The following is a 21,177-nucleotide window of genomic DNA, read 5'->3' as shown; positions in this document are numbered from 1 at the left end:
GGATGGACGCGGAGCAAGTTTGCGGGAACTGTCGGTCCGTGGGGGGGGGCTGCGGACAGAGCGCCCGAGGCGCCGCCGTAGACACCGGCGGGTGCGTCGCGCCCCCAGCCGCCTCCGTGCGCCCGCACACACGCGATCGGGCACACCCAGGACACACGCGGGGGAGGGGCGCGCCGCGCACTCCCGGCCCGCCGCCGTGCCCCGCCCCTCGGCCGACCCTCGGGGCAGGGGAAGGGCGGCGCGCGGGGCGTGGGGGCCGGCCTGGAGCCCCTGCCGTGGGGGCGGGGAGGGACGTTGGCGCCGCTCCCCGCGAGCGCCCTCTGGTGCTTCCCGAGCCCGAGCTGGAGGCGGAGGAGCGCCGGGGGCGCGGGCGGGGTCCACCAGCTCCCGGACCCCGGAGGCGGGCGCCGCCGCGGGGCTGGGGTCCGTCAGGGCGCCAGCGTCCGGGATGGAGCAGCGCCGGCGTCGGGCGCCCGGGCCGGCTCCCCGCGGGGCGCCCCGGCCGGCCCAGCTCCGCGCCGCCCGGCCCCGCCCCGGCCCCGCCCCCGGCCCCGCCCCCGGCCCCGCCCCGCGGCCGGACACGCCCCTCCCGGCCCCGCCCCCGCCGCCGCTCACTCCGAAGTTTCCTGCGCTGCGCGCGGACGGGCTCGGGGCTCGTCGTGCCTCCCGCCGGCCGCGCCCCCGGCCCGCGCCCACCCGCGTGCGCCCAGCGGCCCCGCGCCCGGCCGGAGCCGCTGCCGGGCCGGGCGGGCGGGAGCCGGAGCCGCGGCGGAGCCGGCGCGGGGGGCGGGGGGCGCGGGCGGCGGCGGGGCCGGGGCGGCGGTGACCGGGCCGCCCGGGCGATGCCCCCGGGGACGCCGCCGGCCGCCGGAGCGAGGTGAGCCCGCGGGACGCGCCCCCCGCGCCGCCGGGACCCGCTCAACTTGCGCCGCCCGGTGGGGGTGGGGCCGCCGGCTCGCGGCGGGCGGGGGGCGGGCGGGGGGCGCGCTCGCCTCGGAGACGGAAAGACAAAGGCTCCCCGGCGGCGGCGGCGGTTCCCGCAGCTCCGCGCCCCCAGGCGGGCGGGGGCGTCCTCGGCCCGGCCACCGCCTGCCCTTCCTCCTCAGGTGCGGCGCCCCGCCACCATGACCGAGGGCGCGCTGGCCGCCGCCGCCGTCCGGCTGCCCCTGGGCGCGCCGCCCCCCGGCCCCGCCGCGGCGGCAGGGGCGTCCCCGGCGAGCCCCGGGGCCCCGGGGTGCGAGGCGGGGCGAGCGGCGGCCGACGCGTCGCCCCCCGGTAGCCCGGCAGCCGAGCGCGGCGCGGACCTGGGCGCCGACGAGGAGCAGCCCGTCCCGTACCCGGCGCTGGCGGCCACCGTCTTCTTCTGCCTCGGGCAGACCACGCGGCCGCGCAGCTGGTGCCTGCGCCTGGTCTGTAACCCATATCCTTTCCGGGCGCGGGGCGCGGGGCGCGGGGCCGGGCCGGGACCCCTCGCCGACGTCCTGGTGCTCGACCGGGGTCGCAGGGCAGGGACGCGAGGGCAGCGCCCTTCCCCAGAGAGGCAGCTGGGGGTGGGGGTGGGGGTAGTGGGCACCTCTTTGGACGCGCAGGGAGTGTCCCGTCCAGAGCCGGCTCGGGGCAGGAGCTGTGGCTTGCCGCCAGGTTGGAGGGGAGCTGGTAACTCCTGGGCCCTCCTCCCCCCTCTGGTGGAAGCCGGGATGGGGAGTCTCCCGCTTTCTGAACCTCTGTTCCGAGGTGGGACCCTCGCCCCTAGGGGGAGGTTGGGAGGGACTGGAGTGGCGGCAAAGTTTTCCACCTGAGCCTTCCTGCTTCTGGGGGCCCCGGAGACCCGTGGGGGCTGTGCGCCAGTGCAGGCTGGCGGTGGTGACGTTGGTTGAGAACTCGATTTTCCAGGCTGAACTCTGTGGCGGGGCTGATTTAAGTCATGCGCAGCTGGGGTGGGGGCTGGGAGGCAGCTGGAGACGCGCTGGGGAGGGGAGCCCCTGCTATGGACCCTTGTTCTCCAAGAGGAGGGTCTGTTTCTGGCCACAAGGGCACAGTTTCAGAGAAGGTTCCAGAACAGAGTTGGGTCCGGCCAGGGGCATTTCTGGGGTGCCATTGGAGGTGTGGTGCCCCAGCAGGTAGCCTTTGGGGACTGGCTCAGGCTCTGAGGGGGCCTGGCCCCTGCCTGACGTAGCTTGGTCGCAGGAGCTGGACTGTGGGTGCACCCTCCTCCCTGGCCCGCTGGGGTGCCTGCCTCAGGAGAGGGCCTGTGGGGTACTGGAAACTTAGCTTGTTATAGTTGAGACAAGTAAAATGAGAGTGTATGTATGTGTTTCCCTACCCTGTGTGTCTAACTGTATAAACATGAAATACAAAAGAGGAGTCTGTACCAAAGAAAGTAATAAAGCCAGTGTTTCTCTTCCTGAATCCAAACACTGGGCGAGTCGGATCGTCTCTGCGTGCATAGCAGGCCGCGGTGGTCCTGGTCCACAGCGGAGGCCTACAGCTCCAGAGAGGTGGGTGTCCTCGTGTCGGGAATCGTCCTCTGCGCAGGAGCAGGGCTGAGCTTGCGGGGCGGCTGTGGTTCTGTCTGCTCTAGAGTGAGGCTGAAGGTGATGGGGCTTGGTGGGGACGTGGCGTAGCGGTGGGCGCCCAGGCCTTGCTGGCAGGCCTGGGGTGGACTGGCGACGGCGCTGTGCCAGCGTGTCTTCCACCATTTCCAGGCATGTGAGACCAGATAGGGAAGCGCCTCTGTCCCTGGCAGCTGAGGAGTCTTTGGGCCCCGCGCTGGTGTTCGAGTGGTGGTGTCCCCAGGGCTTCCTCCCAGGTTGTTTGTTACCGTGTGCAGGTCGGGTGCGCACGCAGGTGGGTGGGCCCTCGGGGCCTGAGGGCGCCGGGGCTGGCGGTGCCACGGTGCCACGGGGCTGGAGCCCATCCCTGAGCTCCTGGAAAGAAAGATGCCCTCGGCCCCATGAGGGACTCGGGTGCTAAGGTCTCGTAGAGACGTGGAAAGGTGCCGGCCGCTCTCAGCCGGGAAGACAGTCAGCCTTGCCTGCTGGTGGGGTGCTGTTGGGATCTTCTGTGCTCTGGCCCCCACCCTCCCTGCTATGGGTGCCTTGGGGCCCAGTTTGACTCTCTTGCCCTAGAAAGCTGTGATTTGAAGGTGTCATAAAGGGAGCTCAGCTCCCAGGACTACTTAACCGGTCGGTCCCATTGGAAGCCTTGCATCTGTCTGGCGCATCAGGGGCCCCCGCCACATGGGGGCAGGCCTGACCCCAGCAGGTGCCAGGCCCCTGCGTAGAAGCATGTATCCAGGCCTGGGGAGATCCTAAAATAAGCTGGCAGGCCTGGACAGGTGGGGGTATTAGCTTACTTGGGGAAGCCCATGTGGGCCGGCAGTCAGAGGCTCTTCAGATTCCTGGGCGTCAGGAGGGGGTGGCTTTGTATAAGGCAGGGGAGCCGTGGGCAGATGGTATAGTCAGAGTTTCGCCAGGAATTGTGGAACGTCCTGCAGCAAAAAGGTGCTTCCCAAGGCCGTGGACCCCCTGCAGGTGGACCTGGTCTTGGCAGAACCTTTCTTACAGAGAGTAAACTTCGAGAAGGTGACCTGCTTTGCTGAGTGAACCTGCACTCCAGGAAGCAGCCTGCGGCCCCTGGGCCAGGGCACCCAGCAGATGCTGGCCAGCCCAAGCTGGGCTTCCGTTGGCTCTTGACATACAGGGTGGGACATTTTGCAGTCCCAGGCCATTCCAGAAGTCCCAGATAGATGGACCCGGTACAGACACACACGCACGTTTTCATTCTCGCCTTGAGGGGGCTCCCATCCGTGGCAGAGAGGAGCCTCCAAGGACGGCCCTTGTGCTTATTGATTTATTTTGCTCTTTAAAAATACAATCGTGCTGGAACTTTTGGGCTGAGCGCTGTCTCTCCTACACAGGCTTTTTATAGAGGGAGGTGGGTGGGACCCGGGTGTTGTAGCTCAGCTGGGTTACGTTCTGCCCCGGCTCCCCGGCTCCTGACTTCCAGCCTGCCTCTCTGTCACTGCAGCTGCCAGGGGGCCCAGCGCCTGGGCTTGCAAGGAGGCTGGGGAGGGTCCCGTCCCTAGCCTGTGGGCCCTGGAATGGGCTGCAGGCACCGTAGGGCTGAAGGTGGCCGAGGGGGTCTGCGCGTTGGCTGGATCCTGTGGGAGGGTCCCCTTTAGGAGGGACCAAGTGCCCCACATCACTGGGCTCTGAGAGGGTGAAGGACACGCCAAGGTCACCAGCCGCTGAAGGGCAGAGCTGGACCAAGCCCAGCCTGGAAGTCCCCACATTTGGCACACGCCGGGCTGGACAAGCCCGGGTAGATCCTCATGTTGTCTTTGTAAAATCAATGCCTGGAGCCGCTGGGCTGTCCCGCGCTGGCTGCCAGCAGCCAGGCTCATGGGGGGACTCGAGGGCGCTGGTCGGGAGAAGGCTGCTCATGGCCCCGGCCTGCTGCCCATGCTCTGAGACCGGCCCCGCTTGGCAGTGTCGGGACATCTAGGGCAGCTCTCGGGGCTGCCTCGGTTGCTGAAGGTCACAGGACCTGGAGCTGTCTGAGACTCCCGGCCCTAGGCAGGAGCAGCACAGGAAGGTGCGCCAGTGGTGGCCCGTGTCTGGAGCCTTGCCAGTCCCTCCCCGGTCTCCTTCGTGGGTTCTGGGACTCCGCAATGCCTCCTCACCCCAGGCATCTCGCCGGGGTGTCGTGTCTGTTTCTCTCTGGACTCGGGAGCTGGCCCTGCAGGGCAACCTCATAGCAGGCCAGGAGGCTGCTCTCATCTGACAGCAGAGGGGTCTGGTTTCCAGGCACCTGGATCACCTGGCTGCACTGGGACCCTGGGCCTCCACACGGGCCAGGTCTCTGCATCCCCACATCTTTGAAGCCACTGAGCCACATCTTGGCATTCAGAGGGCTGCTTGCTGGGTGGGCCCTGGGTTCACACTGGGCATGACTGTGTGCCCGGAGCAGTGTGCTCCTGCCTCTGGGACTCAGCTTGGGGTGGGGGGTAGAGACCCCAGCCACCATAGGAGACAGGAGAGAGAAGGACGGACACATGATTGGGCTGGGACAGGAGCGTGGGGACCTAGAGGAGGAGGTGTTCCCACTGAGAGCTGTCAGGGCAGCTCACCCCTCCTGGAACTGCTGGGAAGAGGCCCAGGGGGTGTCCCTGGGGCAGGGGCCCCCTGGACTTCTGTGGAAGTCCATATGCCCTCTTCAGGGAGGCTGCGGGGCCACATGCCGGTGTGGTGTCTCCTCAAAGTGGGCAGAGTGCCACCCAGGACAGGCATGCCTGCAGAGGGGCCTTAGGGTCCTGAGGGTGAGGAGGGAGAGCTAGAGGCAGCTGCCTCAGACCTGCCCTGGGCTCCTGAGTGCGGCCTTATTGTGCCAGGGAAGGCTTATCGAGCTGCTGTGCCTTGGGGGGCCGGCCGGCCACTTAGCCCCTGGCCTTGGCCCGTGCCACGGAGCACTGTGTGTGTGCAGAGTGGTCCAGGTTTGGTCCTGAGGCCTGTGGCCGCTAACACAGTCTGTTCCTGATTACCCCCGGCGCCGATGAGTGTCTGGGTGGGTAGAGCTCCTGAGCTTGCCGTCAGCCATGTTGGGCTCTGGTAGGCGCCCCTCCCAGCACCCTTAGCCTCCCCTGTACCTCCACACCAGACCCCGGGAAGTCTGTGGCAGAGATTCAGGCAGTGGTGTGAGAGGAGGGGACTCTTCCAACACTTGATCTTGGCTTCAGCAAAGTTCCCTGCCCGATCCCTTCGGGGTCCCCCTGATGTCACCATTCATAACTTGGCAGGCCTTGTACTTGTGTCCAGCAGAGCCCCTTGGGGAGAGAGAGGTGAGTGCACAGGAGCCTGCTGGGCCAGCAAGACCCTGCTCACTGGCCAAGCACTAGGGCTTGTGTGGGAAGAGCCTGGCAGGGCAGCAATATGCAGGCTGCAGGAAGGGCCATGCCAAGGTCCTGAGGCAGGCAGGTAGCTGGTTCTTGGTGAAGCAGGGCAGGTGGCTGTGGGCAGTAGAGGTCCGTGTCTGCGGGAGGTGGGGCCTGGCCAGCCAGACAGCCCTGGACCTACCGCCTGCTCCAGGAGCATGTGGGGCTGGCCAGTAGGAGATTTTCAGAGTGTTTTAGGGGGTTGTGGGCCAGCCTTGAGGGCTGTTCCTTAGGGACAGGGTGATTAGACCCAGGCACGGTGGGTTGAGACGGAAGGGCAGGAGGTGGCCCCCCACCATCTTGAAGGCCCAGCAGACACGTTCATTGCTGTCCTCAGCCTCTCAGACCTGGTGGGCACCATGTTTAGAACACCCAAACCCCGCTTTGGCCGCAGGAGCATCCGTGCAGGCCAGGGGCCCCTCCCTGGCCCGGCGGGGGTCCGGGCACTCCCCTGGCTCCCCGTGCACCCTGGGCCAGGCTCTCTGGAGCTGTTGGCACCAGCCCCGTTCCAGGGTCAGTCTGTGAAGGAATGCGGGGATGGACCAGCCTGTCAGACACTTGGATGAATCCAAAGCAGCTCAGCCGGCCGCCAAGTCTGAAGCTCGGTCCTGGGCAGTCAAGGTCAGGCGAGCAAACCCGCCACCTTGGTTTACGCAGTCGAGGCTCAGCTCGGGGTGCTGAGCCTGCCCCCCGGGCGTGGCAGCTCTTCCGGGTCTGGAGGTTAGTCCTCCTCCCGCTGTGTGGGTATTATAAGGTATTCCGATCCCCCAGTGGATAATCTTGGCAGAACCTGGAGCAGCCTCACGTCACATGGGCCCAGGTTGAGTTTTCAGGCCTGGCTGCCCGTCCTGGGCAGAAACAGGACGCAGTAAGCCCACACACCGCGTGGTGGACCCCCGGTGGACGGGGAGGACGAGCGTGCAGATGAGGTACAGGCCAGGCACTGGGACACGGAGGGAAGGCGCCTGCTGCCCCCCCCCCGTGTTCTGGGGAGTTGGCAGCAGGTCTGGGCACCGTCCCCAGAGCACTGTGCCCATCCCGGTGACAGATGGGTCTGGGAGTCACTCATTGTGCTCGGAGCAATCCGCGTAGAGCCGACTTGAGGGGCGTGCCGCCGTGCCACGTGGCTGCCCTGGGACTGGCGCCCCCGGCCTCCTGGGCCAGCTGGGCGGGGAGACAGAGGTGTGGGTGGCGCTGTCAGCCTGGAGGGCTAATTAGCGGGGACAGGATGAATGTGCTAAGTTAGAGTGAGCCGTGGGGGGCGCCCAGCTCCTTGTGATCCCCTGCTGCCTCCGTGCCCGCTAGGACCAGCAGCAGAGGGAGCCTCGGTGTGGGGCAGGTCCCCACTGCCGCCTGGCTGGGCCCTTGTGGAGCTGGGCTCAGGAGGACTTCAGGACCCCACAGGGCCTCTTTTTGTATGTGCAAAGCTGATGGGCACCAAAGCTGGTCCCCAAGCAGCACTGAGGTTGGGAGCTGGGCCCCCTAAGTCAGAGGTAGCCCTGGGGTGAAATGGCCCCTCTGGGCACTACAGGGGGTGTGCTCGGAGACCCCAGGCCAGGCCTCAGCCCCGGCCAGTCCAGCTGAGTGCCCTGGGTGTGAGCGGTAGCTGCCGGGGCGCTGGGAGTCCGCACCAGCTAGTGTGAGCCGGCCCACCACACTGACTGGCAGCGGCGAGTTCGTGCGGGCTCTTCCCCTCCCTCGCCTCTTGGTTCCAGTCCTTCCTCCCCACCTGCACCTGGGTTGGACCCCTAGCGGGGAGGGCTCGTTGCTGCGCCTCCCCCTGTGTGAGGACGGGGGTAGTGCCCTGATGCCTCATCGGGGGGCTGGGCCCCAGGGTCTGGGTCCCTGGCTGTAGGAGGGGAGCTCATGGGCACGCCCAGCCCTGCCGTCTGGGCAATGCTTTCAGTGCCTCAGTTTCCCCACCATATGGCTTCCCACTGGTGGTTGATAGAGTGGGCTTCTAGGGTGTGGCCAGAGCCAGAGGGCACAGGGCTATGCAGCCCAGGAAGGAAGCCATCAGCCTGGTCCTGCCAGGTGTGGCCAGCACAGTGAACTGGCGGCAGGGGCCATGGCTAGCTGGTAGGACACAGATTTGAGTCCCGTTCCAGCTCTGAGCAGTCCTCGGCCTCCTGAGGCCCCTCCCCCTGGCCTGGGTGAGGGCTAACTCCACCAGGCAGTGTGGTGGAGGGTCAGGTGGTCCTCCAAAAGGAGGCAGGACCTTTAGGACCAGCACACCTAGTATCCTGAGGTCGAGGCTCAGGATGTCTGGTGAGCCTGCCGCCGGGCACATGCCCCACTTGGCCGGGCCCGCCAGGTCACCATGCAGAAGCTGCAGCGGGTAAGCAGGTCATCTCTTGGCCTCGGGTTGTGGTTTCTGTACCTATGAAATGGGCCGTGGCCTCTCGTCATTCACACACAAGAACACACGTAGGTCGCTGTTCCAGGCTGAATGCTAACCCGGGGATTTGTGAACGTGGGACCTCAGGACGTGTCCATATTTGGAAATGGGGTCTCTGCAGATGTGGTCAAGTTAAGCTGAGAATGAGCTGGGTTGGGGTGGCCCTAAGTCCCATGACGATCGTCCTCACAAGAGAAAATGCACGGTGGACGGTCACGTGACAACATGCAGAGACATAACCACAGGCCGTGACCGGAACGGGACGGGCCGCAGCCCCCAGGGCCCGGGAAGCATCCAGTCCTGGGTGCCAGGTGGCGGACTCACCCGCACGCAGGCCTAAACGAGAGGAAGCTTTGCTGAGCCCCAGCGTGTGGTACCAAGGCTCGGCTGCCCGGGACACTGATCCGCTCTGCCCTCACACACTCATGCTCGGGGTGCAGCTCATGGTGTCCCCCGCCCCGCGTCTGCCCAAGCTTCCACCTTGCCCCAGGGAGACGACTGGCCCAGGGCGCACTAGCTGAGGCCTGCCCTCGGGATGAATCACGCTAGATGTGCTACCACTCCAGGCTTGCGACAAGGCCTGGGCCACCTGGGGAGAGGGGAAAATCAACCGTGAAACTGGTCATTCTGAGTGCCTGCGGGGAGCAGGGGAGGCCCTTGTCGGCCTGTGTTTCTCTGCCCTGGACGGTCTGTTCCTGCTGCGCCTGCGGTGGAGTCACAAGAAGTGGGCGCCACTCCCAGCAAGGGGGCTTCCTGGGGAGGCATCCACTGGTCGGTCCATGATGGCCGCCTTGAGGCGCATCTCCATGGGGCCTGCCCCGGAGGAGACCACTTGAGTCTGAAGTGCAGCCCTAGCCCGTCCTCAGGCCCACAGGCTCCTCCTGGGAGGTCTGGGAGCTGCGCCGGATGGGCAAGACACACTAGGGCCCTACCGCCACAGAGGCCGACATCGCCACTCCGGAGGGCTGCATTCAGGCTGGGGGGTGGTTTGCCAGGCCGTGGTGTAAAGGTGGACATTAGCGGGGTGGCTGGGCACAGCTGTGGCCCGGGACCCCGGGGCACTTGTTCCTGTGGCCATCTCGTGCATACCTTAGCGTTGTCCTCGCTCCACCCAGGCCGCAGCCGGGTGTTCAGGGGCATCCGACCTCAGCTCCTGTGTGTCCATGGGCTTTTTGGCTGACCTTCCTGTTGGTGCTCTGGGCAGGTGAGGCAGCCTTTGAGTTGGGACCAGCCTCCCTGGGGTTCCTGTCCTGCATCCTGAGAAGCCACGGCCCCCTCTGCCTCATGGCAGGGCTCTGGGGTACCCAGCCGATTGCTGGGGCCAGGTGGGGAAGGAATCCTGTGTGGGCCGAGGGAAGAGGCGTGAGCCAGACTTCCCCAGGGCTCTGCCGCTGTCCACCCGGGAGCTCTGGTCCCGGCCCCCAAGACTAGACAGGAAACCTGTGCTAGTGCCGGGCAGTGGCCAGTGCCTGTTGGGAGGTGCAGAGTGGCGAGGGCTGCTGGGGCCACGCGGCACTGCTCCTGCCGCGTCCCTTTGTCTTTGGGAGCAGACGCGGTCCAGCCCTGGCCGCCGTCCGATGAGTCAGCCTGCGTTAGCAGCTCATTGAAATGGACGGACCTCTCCTTGGCTGTGGCTGTGGAGAGCTGGATGGCCTCCCGCTACGGCCATGCCCCAGGCTGTCCCTGAGGGTGGCCGATGCTGTGTTCTGGCTGGTGGCAGCCGGTCGGTGTGCCCTGTGGGCTCCGTGGTGCTGGACACCGGCACCATGCTGCTCCCAGCAGGTGCAGGCGCACACCCTCCACCCCACATCACTTTTGTGACTTGGTGGCACCTCTGAGTGTCCCCAGCAGCTGCCAGGTCTGGGATCCTCCACCCCATGACTCAGATCTGCTCACTGTCTGGTTCCCACCCCCGCCAGGGAGCAGCCACGGGGCGCAGGTGCCTGGCTCCTCCGCCCCCAGAAGCTGACGAGACACCGCCAATGCTGTCGGTGGGTCGGGCTGCCGCTGCCAAAGGAGCCAGGATGCCCCCGAGTTTGTTTCCCACAAAGAGAACAGCTAGGGGTAGGGCGGCACTCTTTCATCCCGCACGCTGGGTGGTCCTACCCTGGGCATCGTGGCCACTGTGGCAGCTCACCTGGGCTCTTTCCTGGGGTGGACGCCATTCCCAGCAGTCTTTCCTGAGGTGGGGACCCCTGTTGTTGACACCAGTGGACAGTGACGTCTTTATGGGTTGTCTCAGGCCAGCACGGGGGCCCTGGAGCCCGGTGGCCCTTGGTGCAGTGCCTCAGGGGGCCCGGGGTCATTTGGTTCTGTGGAGGTTCAGGGTGTGAAGGGTGGTTGGTGTCCCATGTAAGGCAGGGCGGTGAGGAGGGGCCCATGGAGGCCTTCCCGTATATGGGGGGGGCGCTCAGAGGTGGGCTGCTGCCTAGAGAACGCCCCCCACACTTGTTAGCTGGACAGTACCGTGGAAGAACCTTTGAGAAGGCAGCCAGTGTGGCGGGAATCGGTTCCCAAAGGGCAGACCCCCGACCGGGGAGTGGCGGGCACTTGCTCTTCGGGTGCTGGGCCTCCGGCACTTGGGCCACGCTCCCCCGTGGCATCCCAGAGCCTCGTGTTGTGTACTGTGCCATTGAATCTGGGTCACTGAGCTTGGGCAGAAGCTGGACCAGCTCTGGAGCCTCAAGTGGAGGCTGGGTGGGGGCCAGAATGGGTAGAGGCCATGCCCAGAGACACTGACCCAGGCCCGGGTCAATGTCGGTCTAGGCTCAGTGGCGCTTTTAGGCAGAGGGGTGGCCAGGCACCCTACCCTGAGCGTGGACTTGGGGGGTCTAGGGAGTGGAAGGAAGGGCCAAGCGGGCCCGCACCCAGGGAGGCTGCATGGCCCTGGCCAGCCTCCTCCTGCCTCCCCAGGCCTACATCAGGCAACAGCCTGAGCTGGCCTCCTCGGCTGCCTCCGCCGGCCCCAGCCTGGCTGGGCCCCCTCCCCACTCACTGTCTCCCTGCAGGATCCACCCCGGCAGCCTTTTCCTTCTTGAAGTTTCCGGGCTGGGAGCTGGTCCCTCCCCTTGGCTGTGGAAGAGGGGCCCGTCTGCTGTTGTGCCTGTACAGGGGCGGGTTTGAGGCTCCTAATTGGGAAATTGGCTGTGTCTGGTGCCCGGACCAGCAGGGCTGTCATTACCACATGGGGCCTGAATGGCGGCACACGGGCTGCGAAGGAGCCCGTTTTGTCTTTTAATTATGAATTGCCACGTTGCTGTGGCCCGCTCCCCAGCCTCGTGTTGCTGGAGTGCTGAGTGTGAGCCTTGAGGTAGGGCTTCCTGGCTCTTGCAAGCGGGGACAGCAAGGACTGGAGGAGGGGTGGGAAGCCCCCTGGGGCCAGTGCAGCTTTGGGTTTGGGGGTGTGGAGATCTCCCGGCCCTATGAGGTGAAGCAGTGGGCCGGGGGCCTGGCCAAGCGTTCTGAGAGTCGCTGAATCCACTCTGCACCCCTGCAAGGGTCTGTGGCTCACTGGCAGGCCCCCTGGTCGCGTTCCTGCCTGGAGGTACCTGTCCCATGGGGCTGCGTGACAGTGCCAGGAACCTGGGTCCTCTCGTCTTGCAGAGCCCTCGTCCTCGGAGGTGGCCTCCAGCGCGTGGGACCTGGCGCGGGCACGCGACACTGCCTGGGGGGTGGTTCTTTTCCGAACATCTTCATCAGGACGCAGGCCCACGCTCCGTAAGCTTGCTCACAAAAGCAGTGATTGGGTAGTTTTACTCTGTTCAGTCATGCGGCCATCGCTGCAGTAAGCTTGAGAACACCTGTCGCCCCCAGGAACCGCCACGCCTGCGGGGAGCCCCACCCCTCCTGCCTCTGGCCGCTGTCTCTCGGGCTCGCCTGCCCTGGGGCCTTGCACAGACATGGCCGCACACAGCAGTGCCCACTTGCAACAGCGTCCACCCGGCCTCGTGTCACAGGCTTTCTCCGTGTAGCAGGTGTTGGTGTTCTGCTCCTCTTCGGGGGCGCGTAACACCCCATGAAATGGACAGAGCACGCCTCCTCCATCTGCCGAGGGGCATCGGGCTGCCTGCGCTCTGACTGCTGCCGACGGTCCTGCTGGGAACAGGCACGTACCAGGTCTTGTTTGGAACCCGGTTTCAGTTTTCTTGGGCACGTGCCCAGGAGCGGAATTGCTGGGTCGTGTGGGAACAGTGTTTGATTGTTTGAGGAACTGCCAGACTGCTCTCCACATCAGCACCTACTTGGACCTTGGGTGCCTGGGGCCCCTGGTTCTGTGGCCTCGGTGCCCCACCCGCCAAGTGAGTGGTATGGGCCCCCGTCGGACACATCATGGTGTCCCCCAGGGTGGGCAGTCCCTGCCTGGTGGGTCTAGAAGGGATGTGGCTGGGTCCGAGCTGTCCTTGGGCTGAGTATCATGTCAGTAGACCATCCTGGTGGGCCAGGCTTACCTGCTGCTCCCACCATGGGGGACCTAGCCCTGGCCCAGAGGTGTGGTGGGGACAGGTGGCGCCCAGCCACTGGCAGACGGGAGGCCCGGGCCACGGGTGGGCGTTGCTGGCGTGTGTGCTCACTCGGCATCCGTCCTGTCAGTTCTCGGGAGAATTTCAACACCCACACTTGGAATAAAAAAAAATTATTAATGAGCTTGGTGCGGTTGCCATGGGAACCTGTTGCTAATGAATCTCTGGGGTTTCCTCTTACCTTTGCTGAGAGGAGAGTGGAGAAGGCCAAGCCTGCTCCAGACTCCCCGACCACAGCATGTTTCCCACTAATCAGGTTGCCCTGGCAACAACTGTCGCTAATCCGAGCGGGTTCCTGGTTTACCAGCCTGGCCCCAGGAGCCCACAGCCCGCCCAGTTACATAAAGCCATTTAGCATGTTGGAGGCCACTCCCAGCCCACTGCCAGGCTTCCCGGGACATTCCTCCTCCCCCAGGGCCACGTGTGGGGTCTCCTAGATTCACATAGTGGCAGCAGCTGGGGGCTTTGCCACAGAGAACTGTGAGGGCCAGGCTGTAGCTCTGCCTCAGAGCCCTGGCACATAGGTGGTCACCAAGTACTCACTGGGTGAGGACGTGGGGCCCTGGCCTGAGGGTGCACTCTGACAAGCACTGGCCAGCAAGGTCTAAGGTGGGGCACCACAGAGGCTCGGTCCTGCAGCCCCCTCCCCAAATGCACAGCCTGTGGAGGGGGCCCACTGGTGTCTCCGGCCATGCTGCCTGACTGGGGATGCCTGCTCACAGTAGGGCATGGGGTGATACTGGGGCGCCCGTGTTGCAGGGGCTTGTGCTCAGCAGCCACCTGATACCTGAAGGGCAGCTGGGGTGGAAGGCAGGGCCTAGGTCCTGCAGGCCCCAGAGAGGAACACTGGGTGTAACCCAAGCACACAGCTGGCTCATCTGCCATGAGCTGGGCTGGCCCTTGGCTGGAGCCTTGGGTTGTAGGGGTTCTCAGTGGCTTTTCAGAGAGGCATGCTGCTGTAGGGGTTCTCAGTGGCTTTTCAGAGAGGCATGCCGGGGGCGTGAGAGGCACCCGGAGGAGCTGAGCTGGCTGCCGGGCACCAGTTTGCTCTCCTGAGACATGGGTGGTTATTGGAGGATTGAGGAGGGCGGGGGATGTGTTCATAAACGATGCTGGCCCCATGCTTACCTCCCTGTGCTCACAGAGGCCCAGCAGCCTCACCCGCTCACTCCAGGAATCAACACGATTCCTTTGCCTGAAGATCATCTGTAACGCCCATTTGCCCAAAAGACACACGCGCCTGTCCTGTAGCTGGACCCTGAGCCCGTGCAGACCTGCTCCAGCTGCTCCCACCAGGGCCTCTGTGCCCCGCCACGCCCTCTCAGTCTGCCAGGCTCTCCTGGAGATGAGGTGCCCTCCTGGCCCGTCCTTCCCCAAACCTCAGGTGCTGAGCTTGGTGGGCTAATGGGGCTGGTGGGTGGACATGGGCCTGGGCCAGCCTCAAGCCACAGGGTGGCCGGGCACCTTGAGATGTCAGGGTACACTGGCCCCAGGCTCCCACGCCCCGTCCTCTCTGGTGCCGCGTTCTGGTCTGGGCCTAGCCACGTCTGCTTTCTCTCAGGAGCATTGTCCGTTCCAACTCGGCAAAGACAGAGGAATCAGGCAGCAGTGCGCCCTGTGGCCATGCTAGTGGGCCTCCAGCCTCCCTGTGTTGCTGGGACCAAAGCCAAAGGTTGTGGGGCCAGCTGGTGGCGTTTGGGGCAGGATCCCACGTATCCACGGCCGTTGGGTCCTGCGGGTCAGTGCCCCAGCCCTGTCCTGCCCCGCCTGGCGTGGTGAGAGTCCCTGAGGCCAGGCCATGTGGCCAAGCTCCGTCTCCTAACGTTCTGCTAGGCGTGGCTTGGGTTTGTGGCTGGGGTGTCTGTGGGGCAGGGGCCCAAAGTGCCCAGGCCTAGGCAGTGGCTTCTGTTCCCCCACCCCTGCTGCACGTGGCAGGGCTCCAGGTCAGGGCCAGGGACCCACGTGGGCATCAGCTAAGGGACTGGAGCAGAGACCTGCATACCCCTTCCTCAAGGCGGCCCCAGGTGGGCAGATACCGTGGGCTTGGCCAGCACCTCCTCTGTCCTCCTGGTGTGGGTGGACCCGGAGGGCAGCCAGGCTTGGACCTAAAGGGGTGGGGTGACCAGGCAGCCTCCTCCAGACTGCCCGATGTCCCTGCTTGGCCCGTTGACCCACCTTTGGTGGAGCCCTGCCTTGGGGTTCCAGTGCAGGCTCCTTCCCTGCAGAGGCCGCCTCTGTTCCAGGCGGTGCCCTCCCCCCAGGGCCCTGCTGGGGACAGGTGTGCAAGTCTGGGGAGACTGGCACAGAGGGGACAGGGCCTGGGGGTATCAGGGCCCTGTCACCACCTTGTAAGAATTGGGCCAGCTGCCACTGACTTGGGCCTTGGCCTCTTTTGGGTTGTGGACAGAAGGGCCCCTCCTGGCCTCACTGTCCACCACGCGGGGCTTGAGGAGAGGTTCCCTGGCCCAGTGTGCACTGTAGCTGCCCAGCGGTGGGTCACTACCCCAGGGGTAGCTTGCCCCCATGCCTGCTCCTCCCCTTCATCCCCCCATCCCCAGGGAGCACAGCTTGGGCTGCTGCCCCCATGTCCAGTTCCCAGGCTCTTAGGGTTTCCCTCCCCTGCAGAGCAAGGGCCGAGCCCACTGCTGGGAGTCAGTGGAGTCCCAGGAGCTTCCTGACTCTGCTGTGGGCCGGGCTGGGGCCCAAGACAGCCCTGCCCAGCCTGTCCTCCCAGACCTGCTCCAGTGTGGAGGACTCACGCGTCCTCTGCCCCCATGCAGCAGAGCATGTTTGGAAGTTGGGGGCTCACGGAGGTCTGCGTGTTTTCCGGCACACTTGAAATACCATGTTTGAAATGCGGCCTGCCCGGCGGTTGGGATCTCGGGATGTTTTAATTCCTAATTTAGACTGTTTATGTGCAGGACCAAAGTCCTGGGGGTGGGGGAGACTGTGCGGGCCGAGCCCCCGCCCCCTCTCGGTGCCTCCTCCCCCGGCCTGTGCTTCCAGCCGCCCAGTGGTGGTGGGCGCAGGTCTGCAGAACCGTGCCAGGCCAGGAGGCCCCGGCTCCACGCTCCCTGGGCAGCCCATCTCCAGGCTTCCAGAGGGCCTGAGGTCACGCAGCGGCCAGGCGTCCTCACCAGCCGGCCAGCCAGCCAGCCAGGCTCCCTGGGGCGGGGCTCGGGGACCTGCACAGTACTGGGGAGGCTCAGCTGTCAGGCCAGTGTTGGGGTTTCTGAAAGAGACAGAGAAACAGGGCCACAAGGGGGAGGGGTCTCCGCTCGGCAGCCGCCCCCGCCCTCCATGAGCACTAATGACTGCCTGAGGATCGATGCTGACTTCTCGACTTTAATTAGAAAATATATTTCTCTCTCCTACAAGTAATGATCTGCTTGAGGCCCGGGCTGGCTTCCCAGTCACCATGCCAACCAAGTTGGTGTGCCCCCAGCCCCTCCCTCTGGAGAGGGCTTTGCTGGGAGGGGATGGGCCTTGGGCTTTCCTCTGGCCCCTAGAGGCCGACAGCAGGTCCTGGTCCCGCTGCCCACGTTTGGGGCTGGCGTTCCTGTGGATTATGGTCATCGCTCCTTGGCTCTGTGTTCAGGGATGTGGGGGAGAGTCCGGGACAACTTTGCCTGGTGACCTGGCTGCTGCCTGGTGAGCCAGGCACCCTTTAACCCTTTAACCCAAGGTGTTAGCCTGGCTCCATGGGGGCGGGGTACCTGGTACCAGCTGCCAGGCCTTGGAGGGGGCAAGGCAGGGCGCGGTGCTGGTGGTCGGCCAGGAGCCCCCCAGTCCATCACGGCCCCTGCCCATGCAGAGAGCAGTGTGGAAACCAGACAGCAAACCTTTCCCACCCCTGGGTGGAGGCAGCCGGGAAGCCGGAAGTGAAGGCTGAATCTTGGTGAGATGGGATTGGGGCATGTGGCGTTTATTTGGCTGTGGCCGAGGTGACCGTCCTGGCCCTCTGGAGAACAAGCCTGTCTCTTCTGCATCCTCTCCACCTGCCTTCACCATCTCCTGGCCGGAGACCCTCCCTCACCTCCTCATGTGTGCCTATCCAAGTCCCTGTGACCTCTGCCTGCAGCCCTGGCTTTCGCCGTGGCCGCCGAGACCCTGGCCAGTGAGGTGGGTCCCCAGCGCTACCTGGCCCCAGTTCTCCAGCATACACCAACCCGGTTCCCCCTCCGTCCATGCGGGGCAACAGCTAGCACCAGAGGAAACCATCGCTGACCTCCAGGTCCCCGTCTCCAGCCTGCGGACACTGGGACGGCAGGAGGACCCTGCTGGGGCTCTCAGGCCCTACTTAAGGGGCATGTAGCAGAGGCAGAGAAGAGGGTTCACAGCTCAGCTTGACGTGGGAGGGGCCAGGGGTTCCGCCAGGTGGCCCTGGGATTTCCCCATGCATAAACTGCCTAAGCATGGTGGTTCACACTTATACTCCCAATACTGGACAGGCTGACACGGGAGGATTGCAGGTTCGCAGCCAGCCTTCCACAACTGAAACATTTTATTTATTTATTTATTATTTTTTTTGGTGGTACTGGGGTTCCTGGAAGCCCTTCTACCTCCGGGTTACACTCCCAGACCTATTTTTATATTTTTTATTTGGAAACAGGGTCTCTTAAGCCAGAGCAGGCGGCTGGCTTCGAACCTGCGTGATCCCCCTGTCTCCGCCTCCCAAGCGTGGGGATTACAAGCGTGTGCCACCACGCCCGGCTAACTGAAACGTTTTAAAATAATAAAACAAAAAATAGGACTGGGAGTGTCACCCAGAGCTGGGGATGATTCCTGAGAACACACTGACCGCAGGTCTCCAGCAGGCAGAGGCCGGCCTGCCCTCCCACCAGGGCTGCTGCCCCGAGGCCTGGAGTCCCAGCAAGAGGAGCCTGCAGGTGGGTTGAGCGTGGGTGACACCAGGACCAGGCAGGGCAGTCTCTAGACGTGGGCACAGCAGGTAGCCTCAGCCTGCGCTGCGCACTGACTTGGTTCCTAGCACGAGCCTGGGGATTCCCTAATTAGACTATTATTAACGTGGCTGCTTCCTTGGCATGGGCTTCCTGCAGCCTCAGGCTCAGAGTGGACGCCCCTTGGCCCGGCGGCCCTGCCTGGGCGTTGTCTGTGGGCTGGCACCCAGTCTAGACTATCAGTGCCGTGGTGGTCAAGTCCCGAGGGGCCTTGCTGCCCAGGTGTCTGCCTTGGGGCCCCGTGGACATTGTGGACTTGGTGGCTCAGTCTCTGGGGCTGGGCATGGCCTGGGCTGACTTGCTCTGTCTGAACCTGTGCTAGGACAGGGATAGGGGTGTGTCCTGAGGGGGCCTAGACACGCTCCTGCCCCTGGGCCTGGGGTGTGGAGGTAGGAGAGCGATGGGTGGGACTCTGCAGGTGTGAGTGGGGAGTCGCTGTGGGAGCCCCAGGCCCGAGTGCCCTCTGCACAGTGGCTCCAGCCCAGTCTCAGCACCAGTCCTCACATAAGGGTCCAGGAGTTGTAGCGATGGGCCCCAGCTCATCTCCAGTATTTCAAACTGGGAAACTTAAAGACCCTCATTTGCTCATTCCTACACCAGCAGTAAGCACTTTATGTTGATGTAACACATCCTAGTTTGATAAGAATGGCTAAATGTTCTGAACTACCACGATCCGGAGCCGGAGGGCATTGCTTTGGGCCTCCATGTCTCTGGGCCACCTGGCAGGGCGGGGGACCGGCGGCCGGCAGGGTTGTCCACAGCAGCTGGCCGGGAGGCTCTTCCCAAAGGTCTCTAGGGACACGTGGCCTTGAGGATGTGGCGACATTTGTGCACCACCCCCGTAGTGGGGAGCAGAGCATCGGGTCCAACTGAGTCCTCCCACAGAGAGAGATGGAGGCCGGGCCCCTGCCCCTCCCAGACTCCAAGGGGCTCACACCTCCCTGGGAAGCAGAGTAACCTGGTGGAGGATGGGGGCTCTCTTTTCCCACGCTCTCCCTGAGGGGGTGCCAGCACCAGGATTACCCGGCTGTGGGCAGCCAGGGCCCACGGGGATGGCTGGGCTCACGGTGGGGCTTGGCCAGGCGAGAAGCCAGAGGAGGAGGGAGGACTTGAGTCCCCTCAGCTCTTGGAAGGAAGATCCCGCTCTGCACGGGAGTGTTGGGGGGCCCTCCCCCAGCATGGTAATGGCACCTTCCAGAACCTGCGGCAGCAACACTTGGACGGCCCACCGTGCTGGAGAGGGGAGGGGAGGGCAGGGGAGGGCGGCCCTGTGTTGGTTTATAAACGCGACTCAGCTCACAGAGCCTGCCTTTCCTGCCGGTTTCCAAGAATTCTGCTCCGACAATGGATCGAGTTATCAGGGGATCGATTCCGACAGCCACTGGAGGGGAGCCAGGGCGGTGCTGGCCAGGAGACTCCCCAGGGCCCAGGTCTGCGGTCAGTGGGCCAGCGGGCAGGCAGGAGGCTCCTGCCCCACCCCACCGGCCTGGCCCAGCCTCACCACTGCTCCATGGTGGCCACAGGGGACCTTGAGGCAGACTTGAGGGGGCAGACCCTGCATCTGGGGCCTGTCGCACACAGCCAGTGTGTACCCTACTGTGTGCACGGCCCATTGGGACTAAGGGCATACTACATGCACAGGTTTGTGTCTGTGGCCTTACAACGTGAGGTACCACTCAGTGTGTGGCCTGTAGGGATTGAGGATCTAGTGTGGGGGTCTCCCGTCTTCAAGAGGGAGCAGGTGTGTTCTGAGAGGCCCATGCAGACCCCTCGTCCCCTGTGGGTCCACTTGGCGGGTCTGCGCATGAAGCCTGGTTATGGGGTAGGGTTCTTGACGCAGGGTCTGGCCCATTGTGTGCCCTTTTCCCATGGGGCCCGAGCCTCACGGCGCCCGCCACCCTTTGCTTCTGGCAGGCACCGCAGCCCACATCTGTGGCAGGGCACGTGTTTGTCTTGTACCCGCTCCGTGAAGGCCTGTCCCTGCTGCCAGCGGGTGCTGGGAGGGCCCAGGCTCCTTCCTGCAGCATCCTTCAGTGTGGTCTCTGAGTGGGAGTCCGAGAGCAGGAAGGGAGGGGTGTTGGGCAGCAGATGGGATGTGTGAGCTGGCGACCCCAGGTCAGGCAGAGCGCGGCCCCAGCGTCACCACCCAGCAGCATCTGTGCCCCTGACTGGCCCGGATTGCGGGGCTTCTGGACCTGAGCCCCATGGCCGGGAGGTGGCCCCACCTGCCCTTTCAGTCCCCAAGATTGTGCTATGGACCAGCTCCACGCAGCACTCTCGGTCTCTGCAGACCGCCTGCTGTAATGGCTCAGCTGGGTTCTGGGCCGACAAAATCTCAACCCATTAAACCCAAGTGCCATGTGGTTTGAAGTGTTTGTGCGGAGCCACCCTGGCCGCGCGTGCCCAGTGAGCCGCTGCTCAGAGCTCTAACTGGCGCCTGCCTGAGAGCCAACCTGGGCGTGGGGCGCTGGGTGATGGGGTGCAGCTCCGACATGCGCCCCCTGCACGCCGGTCCAGGCGCCAGCTGGGTCTGGAGAGCCTGCGAGTGGGCGGGTCTCCACATGAGTCGTTCCCTAGCAAGGTGGGGAAGGGTGCTTGATGGAGCCTAGGGCCAGCCAGTCCTCAGTTTACCCACCAAGGAAAGGGAGGGGCATGGGGCCACCCTCACTGGGGAGTAGCCGCTGTCAGTTGCCCCTGTCTTGGCGGCCAGGTCCTGCTCTGTAGGTCACTCCCCAGGGCTGGGCATCCTGGCCATGCATCCTGGGGCTCCTAGCTGGAGTGACCGAGCAGGAAGGTGTGGCCTCCCTTTTGCCGGGCCACCCACAGGTATGGTCTGAATGGAAGGAACTTCTTGCCTCGTGGAGGCGGAGGCACGGCCAGGCTGCGCCGCCCGCCTGGGCTGTGGTGGTGCCTCCGTGTCTTTATGTGGTCACCCATGGGTGGTGCCTCCGTGTCTTTATGCGGTCACCCATGTCTGCGCCCTGATCTCTTTGTGCAAGGACACCGGTCAGTTGGAGACCTTGTCCCACCATGGTCAGCTCGATGCAGACCCTCTGTGCGCATGCGGCCGTGTCCTGAGGTCTTGGGCTGGAGCTCTGTTTGTGCATTTGGGGCACAACTCATCTGTACAGACAGATTACACACCCACAGGGTGACTGAGCCCGCCATGGCCTGAGTGCTGTGCTTGAATCCAGATGCCGAGCCCCCAGTGAGTTGGTGCTGGGAGGCAGGGCCTGCAGAGGCAACTTGGATTAGCTGAGGTCGAGAGGGGACCCCACGGATGGCATGAGTGCCCTGACAGACCCCTGGCCTTCCTGGCACAAGGAGCCAGTCCCCAGCTGTCCCTGCCAGTGCCCCCAGCCCGGC

The 21,177-nt window shown here is 64.6% G+C and overlaps 1 protein-coding gene across 2 annotated transcripts in view; it reads left to right on the top strand.

Moving 5' to 3' along the window:
• Positions 1-1,124: 1,124 nt before the first annotated feature.
• The window catches only part of CACNA1H (calcium voltage-gated channel subunit alpha1 H), a gene marked incomplete at both ends in the record, with an annotated part of 52,138 nt that continues 32,085 nt past the window's right edge, over positions 1,125-21,177 (top strand). For both annotated transcript variants that reach the window (XM_080704108.1, XM_080704107.1), the window contains one exon: positions 1,125-1,420. In XM_080704108.1, coding sequence (XP_080560234.1) covers positions 1,125-1,420 — 296 coding nt within the window. The remainder of the gene's footprint in view (positions 1,421-21,177) is intronic.

The sequence above is a fragment of the Muscardinus avellanarius genome (assembly GCF_963383645.1).
Source record: "Muscardinus avellanarius genome assembly, chromosome: 10".
Lineage (NCBI taxonomy): Eukaryota > Metazoa > Chordata > Mammalia > Rodentia > Gliridae > Muscardinus > Muscardinus avellanarius.
Note: the sequence above shows the minus strand (reverse complement) of the source record. Positions and strands in the feature narration are given on the sequence as shown.